This window comes from Lipotes vexillifer, unplaced genomic scaffold (assembly GCF_000442215.2).
Source record: "Lipotes vexillifer unplaced genomic scaffold, Lipotes_vexillifer_v1.1 scaffold1594, whole genome shotgun sequence".
Taxonomy (NCBI): Eukaryota; Metazoa; Chordata; class Mammalia; order Artiodactyla; family Lipotidae; genus Lipotes; species Lipotes vexillifer.
In genome coordinates, this window is record NW_006788783.1 from 884,427 (window position 1) to 894,395 (window position 9,969).

At 45.1% G+C, this 9,969-nt stretch overlaps 1 protein-coding gene across 2 annotated transcripts in view; it reads right to left on the bottom strand.

Moving 5' to 3' along the window:
* Positions 1-9,742, bottom strand: part of SYTL3 (synaptotagmin like 3) — an 83,472-nt gene extending 73,730 nt beyond the window's left edge. For both annotated transcript variants that reach the window (XM_007461771.1, XM_007461770.1), the window contains exons 1-3: positions 9,633-9,742; positions 6,962-7,055; positions 6,732-6,841 (exon numbers count right to left, since the gene is read on the bottom strand). In XM_007461771.1, the coding sequence (XP_007461833.1) occupies positions 6,732-6,841; positions 6,962-7,055; positions 9,633-9,742 (314 nt within the window). The remainder of the gene's footprint in view (positions 1-6,731; positions 6,842-6,961; positions 7,056-9,632) is intronic.
* Between the last annotated feature and the right edge of the window lie 227 nt (positions 9,743-9,969).

Here is a 9,969-nt window from a genome sequence, read left to right on the forward strand (position 1 = left end):
AAAAAAAAAAAAAAAAAAAAAAAAAAAAAATTGAAGGAGAAAATAATACAAATGTAGGATAGAGAACAAGGCCAACCTAAGTTATTCCCGAAGAAGCCAGGGCAAGTGGCATAGAATAATCATCAGAATAATTAGACCGCACTGAAAAAAATGTTACTGAGTCAAAAAATAAGCTAACTCCCGCCTCACACCCATTAGCGGCTACCATTAAAACAAACAGAAAATAACAAGTGTTGACAAGGATGTGAAGAAACTGGAACCCTTGGGCCCCTTGTGCACTGTTGGTGAGAAAATAAAATGGCACAGCTGCTGTGGGAAACAGCATGGCGGATCTGAGAAAATTAAACATAGAAATACTGTGGGACCCAGCAATTCCACTTCTGGATATGTAACTGAAAGACCTGAAAGCAGGGTCTCAAAGAGATGTTTGTACACCCATGTTCACAGCAGCATTACTCACACAGAGCCAAAGGGTAAAAGCAACCCAAGCACCCATCAGCAGATGAAATGGGCCAACAAAATGTGATACATACACGCTAAGGAATGTGATGCAGCCTTAAAAAGAGAGGAATTCTGCAAGACGCTACAGCACGAATGAACCTGGAAAACAGGATACTTAGTGAAATAAGCCACTCACAAAAAGACAAACACTGTATGATTCCACCTATGTGAGGGGCCTAGAGTAGCCAAATTCACAGAGACAGAAAGGAGGATGGGGGCCGCAGGGGCTGGCGGGGGAGGGAGAAATAGGGAGAAATGTTTAACGGTTACAGAGTTTCAGTTTTGCAAAATGAAAAAGCCTGGAAACGGATGGTAACGCGAATGTATTACCTAGCTGAGTTGGTTTGCCCGCCGCGCAGCAAGCCGAAACGCTGGGACGCTGAGGTTGGCAGCAAACAGCGCAGAGACAGGAGACAGCCCTCAGATCCACCTCCTGGAAAGCAAGGGGCTCGAGGCATTTATGGGATGAAGTAATTAAGAAGCAGGGCGGTCCGAGCGTGGGGAGCGTGGGGAAAGGTAATTGGAAAAAGGTGGGTCATCGGCCCTTCTGCTCAGTAACTAGGCTACAGGTCTATGCACGTGGGAAGATGGAGGAGCCCAGCACGACCTGAGGATGGAGTTTTCTGCCCTCTGACGTCAAAAGGTCACTGCCCGGATGCTTGCGCATGCCCAGTTGGAGGGTTGGGCCAGTCTTAACCAGTTCAGCTCAAACTAGACGCAGCTGACTCCAAGTTCCTGGAAAACAACTCTGGCAAACATCTCACTGTTTAGGACAATAACGGAGGGCATGTGAGTCTTGTAGATGAGCCGGATGAGTGAAGGCTGGTGAAATGGATTTGACTAACGACATGGTTTCAAATGTATTTAATGCCACTAAACTGCACACTTGCAACGGCTAAGATGCCGAATTTTAGGTTATGTGTATTTTGCCACAGTAAAAGGTAATTTTTAAAAAAACAAAACAAGCAAATCCAAGAGACAGGCAGCTCAAAGGAACTTTCCTTATTCCATAAAAATCAATGTGGAGAGACTCAGACCCAGGCATGTACTGGAAACTCTTTTTAATTGCAAGGATACAGCAAAAAACCAATATGCTTCTAGTACATAAAATCCAGATGATCAATAAAGAAATAAAAATAAAGCTAGTCTCCAACGTCTCTGTCATATTAAATTCCAAAAGACAACGATAACACATTAACTGAACTTTGAGATGAAAAGTTGGGACTTGAGAATTTAAAGCCAGTGAAGTCCTTACTCATGAGAAAAGGCTACCGAAGGCATCCTCAGATAGGCAATGGCTTAGGACACATGCCACCCACGTGCTCTTCTAGGAAGAAAAATCTTTGAAGAGACTCTTCAGTTCACTGGAAATGGATCAGAATAAAGGACCTGCAAATTGGGAAATCATGGTCTCAAAGATACCTGATTTCATGAAACAGTGCAGCAGTGGAATCATCTAAAATCGGTAAATCCACCCATGACTTCTGTTTGGCACTAGAATGAGCTCTTGGTCTGATCTATGGACATGGGTCTGTTATTGTAGAAATTCCTGTGAACACGTGACTGGAAAGGACGTACAAGCCTGTCTGGTATCCCTACGTCCCCAGTATCCTTAACTCTCGCCTACTTTTCAGCCCAGAGTTTTAACCAAGGCAGCACTTCACCACCACGCTGGGTCGGACTGGGAAAATGGCCTCCTGGCACTGACCTTGCTGCAGGGCGAAAAGTTTCAGCTGAACCGAGTGAGCGGACAACTTTGAGTATGAACTCAAGGGTATGGAAAGCTTACTCATCTCAAAAAGGCGTTAAAAGCAAGACCTGCCATGACTAATCAAGTGCTGACCACAGAAGAAATTTCAACTTAAACACCAACAATAAAAATGATACTCAAACTACTGTGTAAACATTCCCTTCAGTAAGCACAAAATAAGCTTTTCAAAAGTAAACTTTTTCAAAAAGTATCCCATAGGGCTTCCCTGGTGGCTCAGTGGTTGGGAGTCCGCCTGCCGATGCAGGGGACACGGGGTCGTGCCCCGGTCTGGGAAGATATCACATGCCGCGGAGCGGCTGGGCCCGTGAGCCATGGCCGCTGAGCCTGTGATTCCGGAGCCTGTGCTCCGCAACGGGAGAGGCCACAGCAGTGAGGGGCCCACATACTGCAAAAAAAAAAAGTATCCCATAAATTTCCAGTTTTAACTATATGTTTGGTAACATAAGGCTTCAAAGGCTGTTAGGTAATCCTTACTCTCATTTGGCCAATGGATAAAAAGAATATCATGATCCTTTATGTAATCATCATCTGTCCTATTCCCACAGAAAGCAGTGTACCTACACCACGTGAAACAACCAAGCTTTCTCGTGAGAACTAAAACAGATGCTATCTCCAAATCAGAAGTAAGAAGAAAAAACTGTATTTCAAAGAACAAAAGGCTTTTGCTCTGTGAAATTAATCTTAGTGGCTAACCTTCTGAAAATTTATGGCTAACCTCTTGAAAATTTATAAATGTACAGCTATGTGAAATATTTTACTCCACATATTTAACTTGTCTATGTACTCTTTCATGTGAAACAAATTAACATAGTTCCTATTGACAGTGCTAGAAATCCGATTAGAAAAAAGAAGAAATCAAGTTTTGAAACAAAGAGAAGCCGTAGAAAAATGTCCCTTTAACCTTGGCACCAAGCTAAAATCCTTCCTTGGCCAAATCTGTTAAACCATACCTGGCATTCAATTTCTTTTCAGTCTTTTATAGAGTTATACCTTTTCCTCACTTGAAGGGCAGAAGGATTTACAATCATGATTTGGAATTATTCCATTCTCATACATTAGTTATTTGCCTTGTGGATATAAAGTGGTGATTCGGTGTTTTACCGAAACATGGGATTATGAAAATACTGGGAGTATCAGCCTGAAATTTGAAAGATTACATTTTCCAAATTCTAGGAATCTGACTCTCTCTTCTTTCCTTCTCCCAAATCACCCCTTTTCTGATGGCTCCTGCTAAGGATAACACACGGCCCCCATCACTGGAAGCAGCTTTCAACCAACCTTCCCTTCTAAGTCCTTTCCAACTTGCCTTTGTTTACCTAGTTCTTTCTGCTGCTTCTCTTTTACTCTCTGTTTCCTTTGGTTCTTCCAGTTAAGCATGAAGAGCTATCAGTTTTGCTAGTCCGCAGAACTGTTTTTCACTTTTCCCTCCTTCATCCCCCATGACCAAGTTCCATCACCCCTTTGTTGAACTCTCCCTCACATTCCCCATCTCTATTGCCGCCCGCCTCATCCCTTCACACCTGGTTCACCGAAAAGACCTTCACCTGCTTCATTCACCTTCATCCATCAGACCCTCCTGAGTCTGTCCTGCAGAGTGCAGGCAGACTTTCACCTGGCTTTCTTCTGGCAAAGTGCGTATATGCTCACACCCTATTTCCTGCAGCCTCCAATCCAAACCCTTCCGAGTGGCTTTTAAGACCCCATCCCTCTGGGCGAGTCTCCCAGAAGGTAGGAGAGCGAGGAGATCAAAAGGGACGGGATAGATGAGGGGCTCGGGATCAACAGATATGCGCCACTATGAATAAAAGAGGTAAAACAACAGGCACCTTAGAAATTTAAACAGAGAGAGAAAGAGAATCATTTCTTTCATATATATTCTTCCGGATAATTTTGCTTATGTATCTTTTTTAAAATGAAAGAAAAGTGTACCACAAGGTTTCATAAGCTGCTCTTGAAACTCGCAACAGCTGGTATGCATCTTAGCCCCCGGGGCACTCACGCATCTACAGCAACATTTACAAGTTGTTTTCAAATCTCAGAGCACCACATCACATTGTTAATGACTCTGTAATATTCTACTTGATTGTATATGTTCATTTTTACCATTAAAAATAATTTTGGATCACTCACAGGGATTTAAATTTAAAACAAAAGGAAGAGATGGGACTCTGGAGACCTGGTTCTAGGCTTACTGACCGCATGGCCTTGGGCTCCCTTGTGTCTCTAAGCCTCCGTTTCTTCCCCTATAAAATTGGGATAATGGTGGTAGCCGTCACGTAAGATTGTTTGAAGATTTAAATAAAACATTTGGTGTCAAGAGATGCTTAACACAGCCTCCCACACGGTGAGTGGTCCACTCATGCCCACAATGTTCCCTCTCCCGGACAATGTCTGTCTCCCTCTCTAATCCCGACCCGCTTCCAGAAATGCTCCCACCTGGGTGCTCTGGGAAATCACCTTGAGCCAGTTCGGCCCTCCCTCGCCTCTCCCTCCTCTGAGCTCCTGGGGTCCTCAGCAGAAAACCTGCCCAGCAGGCAGAAACCTCAGGTGTGTCTCCTGGACCCTCAACACAAGCCCAAGGCCAGCGCTGGTCACAGGACTTTGGCACTGACTGCAGCAATCTGTGCATTGGTTTTGCTTTTTTAAAATTGCTACCCTAGAGATTCTTCTTTCTTGATTTTAAAACCTATTTTCTCTCCTGTTCCCACTTCTTGAGGAATGAGTCTTAGGCTGAGGAAGAAACAGGGAGAGGAAAATGATAGGGTCAAAAGCCTGTCCAGGACCCAGTTCAGCTGTGACCATCGCCTACCCTCAAGGTTTCCCAAGCCTTTTCTTTGGTTTGGCCCCAGGATTGGAAGGCAGCCCAGCGTGGACAAAATGAGAGAGAGAGAGCAGAGAGCTTCGAAGAAAGTAGGCGGGGAGGGGCGCAGTTGGGTTAAAAATTACTTAGCTCTCTCCCCAAGCGATTTCCTATGTCAGTTCACTCAGAGCAACGCAGTCATCTTGGATATTCTGAAAAACATCCTTATTTCAACATAAGGAAGCTGGGGTTTCAGAAATCACGCTTCATGAGCTTAGAGCGGTAAAGTTACAATGCCCCGGGCATGGTGCCCTCCAGGGCAGAGACTTCCGCAGGGCCAGCTTCCTGGGAGGTTGCCTCAGCCCCTGTCCTATAACCCTGTGGCTTATAGTTAACCACTAGACGAAGAAAAAGTGCTGAAGAATTTAATACTTTACGACACAGTGTTTATCATTAGTGTTTATCGACCAAATATATATGGTTGACTGGAGATCTTAGGACCTTTCCTCCTCTCTCAAGGGCCCAGACCTGGTTGAGCACAAGTGCAGGCCCGGCAGCTCACAGTAAATCTTGGTCTTTCCCTCTCAAGCTGAGAAAAGCCTGCAGGGCATTGGCTTCACAAACTGAGGAAACGCGAGATGTGTGGAGATAACTCTGACCACGTGGGAATGACCTGGCCTGCTGCTTCAGAGAGGGGGAGCTTAGGAACAAGGAAATCTGGTTGAACAACCTGCCTTCGAATGACTGACTGAAATACATTAAGCCTTGCAAAGGGATGGGAAATTTAAGGAGATTAATATCAGGATATGCCCATAGACACAATCCTCCTGATTTAGGGGCAGAGAAAACCCAGCTGCTGTGCCCACACTGTGTAAGCACCTCTCACAGTCTTAGCCCCCGGGGCACTCACGCATCTACAGCAACATTTACAAGTTGTTTTCAAATCTCAGTCTCTGATTCCTCTCCTAGATTCACACCAGACGAACATATCTACCTCTCATAATCTCCATGATGTCCTTGTGCACGCTACTGCACAAGAGGCAGAAACACTCCCCGTGTTTCCAAGGGATTGACGACCAGCCCGTTCGTGCTTCGAACGGTGTGAGATCAAGCCACAGATATTCTTTATCATTTTCAAAACCGGTAATTCAAAAATGCCAATTCCATGTTTAAAATATTTTAAAACCTCACAACATCAAAAGATCAGAATAAATGTAGATTCACGCTATCACTAATAGGAAGCATACCCATTTCTTTAGTAGAGCATCCAATACAGATCAGCTTGCCTCCTTCAAAAAGGCCTTAATAGAGCTGCACAGGACACTCTAATATTCTCTATGTTACAATTCACTCCACTTTTCCTCAAAGAGATAAATTAAGCTCTAAGAAAACTAACAAAATGAACCAGTTAAGAAATTGAAAGGAATCTTAACTCCTACTTTAACTGATCCCCAGCCATTACAAACAAACTTTTGTAAATTAAAAAGCTTTTTTCATATAACAAAACGCATTTTTGAATTACAATAACTTCCACTTCTAGAAAGGCAGCTCCATATTAAGCACTCTGCAAACATATCCCGAATAAGTTTGAGGAGTGACAGCTGTCTTTGTCAACAGTTTGTCCTGGACCATCTCTGAGGCTCCCTGGCCCATCCTCACCTGTCCTCAAAGCACAAGGTGCACTTCCAGGCGCGGGTCGTCCTAAGGAACACTCGGCACTTGGCGCACACGCGGTGGCTGCAGCCCTGGCACACGGCCCCCCGGTTCAGCTTCTGCAGAGAACATTTGGTGAAATGTTTACCCATCCCATTTCCTGCCTCTGGCAGATAAGGAAACAAGTCCCGGGAGAGACATTTGTGAGCATCTTGGTGTTCACACCTCTGGGTGGCCTGCCGGCAGCGGGCACAGGACTTCTCTCTGTACTCCTGGCTCCCGCTCTTTGAGCCTTTCCATCTGAGATGCTGCAAGTGTGTCTTCAGTTTCCTGTGGCCCAGAGAGTTAAATGATAAGAAGTGATTGAGTGGAAGGACAGATGCCAGCCAAATTCCTACATGGCAAGGGCCCCAACAGCACCACCCATGGCGGGAAAGAAGGGGCTTTGGCATCCAGCACCCCCGGGTTCCAACAAGGCTGTGTGAACCAGGATCTCTTGCGACGTCTCGGAGCAGAGGCTCAGAGGTTTTCTCGGCTGTGCAAGCCTTACCTCCCAGGGTTGCTGTGAGGATTAAATGGCAAAGCATAAACACGATGGCTGGCTAGGTTCATCCCTCTGTGCCCAAAGGGCATTATAATAGCAAGCAAGGCAGTGAAAGAAGAGGAAAAATGCAGAAAATGGCATCAATTCTAAAATGCAAGGCAGGGAATGATCTATAAATATACAGTATACATGTGCTATTGTCTTAAGTTCCCCAATAAAGTTATTTAACTGATGCTGTGCTTTTTTTTAATGGAGTAAATCTAAAAAAATTTTTATTGGAATAAAATTCCTTTACAATGTTGTGTTAGTTTCTGCTGTACAATGAAGTGAATCAGCTATATATGTACCTATATCCCCTCCCTCTTGGACCTCCCTGCCCGCCTTTCCCCCGCATCTAGGCCATCACAGAGCACCAAGCTGAGCTCCCTTGATGCTATGCTTTTGCTACTGTTTTCTATAGGTGGTCAGTTACTTTCAGTCCCTATTTCCCCAGGACAATAGCCCTAGTACAAAGGGACATTACATTGGACCCCAGAAGGTATCATTAGCCAGAATACTCTTTTATGAAATGTCTCTGTTACTTACTTTTATTATTTTTATTTATTTATTTACTTATTTATTTTGGTGGTATGCAGGCCTCTCACTGTTGTGGCCTCTCCTGTTGCGGAGCACAGGCTCCGGACGCGCAGGCTCAGCAGCCATGGTTCACGGGCCCAGCCGCTCCGCGGCATGTGGGATCCTCCCGGACCGGGACACGAACCCATGTCCCCTGCATCGGCAGGCCGACACTCTCAACCACTGCGCCACCAGGGAAGTCCTACTTTTATTATTTTTTAAATTTTTATTGGAGTACAGTTGATTTACTGTTACTTACTGTTTTTTTTTTTAATGCTTGCTCTCATGTCCTTTCTTTTTTTAAAAATCTATTTGTTTATTTTTTGGCTGTGTTGGGTCTTCGTTGCTGTGCGCGGGTTTTCTCTAGTTGCGGCAAGTGGGGGCTACTCTTCGTTGCGGTGCGCAGGCTTCTCACTGCGGTGGCTTCTCTTGTCGCGGAGCATGGGCTCTAGGCACGTGGGCTTCAGTAGTTGTGGCATTCGGGCTCAGTAGTTGTGGCTCGTGGGCTCTAGAGCACAGGCTCAGTAGTTGTGGCGCACGGGCTTAGTTGCTCCGCAGCATGTGGGATCTTCCCGGACCAGGGATTGAACCCGTGTCCCCTGCGTTGGCAGGCGGATTCTTAACTGCGCCACCAGGGAAGCCCTACTGTTACTTACTTTTAGAAGAGAGAAGCTAACCCCAAGAAACAAGCTTACATCCAACTTTCAGGATTTGCTCTAGAATCAGTACCCTTTGTAACAAAACCTTTTACCACAGTATCCATGTTACTTTGTTGCTATTCAAAACGATGCTTCTAAATCACCGAAAGATCTTGAATCATCAAAGCAAAATCCATTTTGTTCAGTGTATTTTTTTAGTGGAATAAAGTATAAGTACACTTAGAGAGCTTTGGGATAACAGGGGAGGGTAGAAAAAGAACATTGTACCTTCTAGTTAACCAGAAATTTTCGCTCCTTCCTCAGACATTTGGTGGTCCAAAGTTTTATTTTATATGTTTATTTTTCTTGGCAGACTCGGAAGGAATTCTGCCATTAAAAACAAAGCAAAACCAAAAAGCCTATTCCATTTACTTATTCTCTAGACCTCACACTCTCCATAAACATCGATCGATAAACAAAGCATCACCATATTAAAGATGGATCTTCACAGCTAACCACGGACGCCGCCCAGCCCTGCTTTGTTAAGTGTTAAACTAATGTCCAACAGCCCGCGGAGCTCAGAGAGAGGAAAGAGGCTCTCTGTTGACAGATCAGTTGGAGAGCAGGCTGGGCAGGTTTCCCCTTCCCTCAAAGCTGGCTGGGAAGCGAAAGAGAGCAAAGAAAAGGACAGGAATGGATTCCAGCAGATTTGCTGTTTCTAAGCTGCTTTCTTTGTGCCTTCGGTTACCACCAAAAATAATTTAGGAAAACCCTTAGCCGGAGGTCTTTCCCTTGAAGGGTGTGTGAGAAGCCTGAAAGCTTCCCTTGAATTACTCCTGCCAAGTAGGCAAATGGACAAGCTGACAGACAGCAAACTTATCACAAAAAAAAGGCATTATTTTAAAGGAAAAACAAAAGGCATTCTTTCCTTTACCATCCCCGAAGCTTAGTGACACAGCAAAGGTCACCTCCCCCTATAGCCCTTCATTCAGACTCTTGTCAGAGGAGAAGCTGAGTAGGCAGCAAGCAGCAATACGCCAGGTGGAAGCAGCCTCCAAGCAGAAAAAGCCAAAAAAAAGAAAGAATCCCACCCACTAAATGACAGCGTACCGTATCCTTTCCTCCTCGATGTTTCGAACCTCCTGGTCCCGGTACAGGACCTGGAGGATCGCCTCGCGTTCTGATTCCCGGAGGGGCTTCAGGCTGCCTTCTTGGGCCATTTCTGTCTCTTCTTAGACCCACGCTGAGGTTCTACTCCATGGCCTTGCGCTCCTGTCCCGTGGATGAGCTCAGAGAGTCCAGAGAGAGGGCCCCACGTGCTTTTGAAAGCAATCTCTCTCCTATTTCATTGGCAGCTGTGTTGCTTGTGGCTCTCTTTTTTCTTTCGTTTCAACTGTGTCACACTCCTCAGGAGAAGGAAGTTCCAAGTCCCTCAGTTGGGATGGTT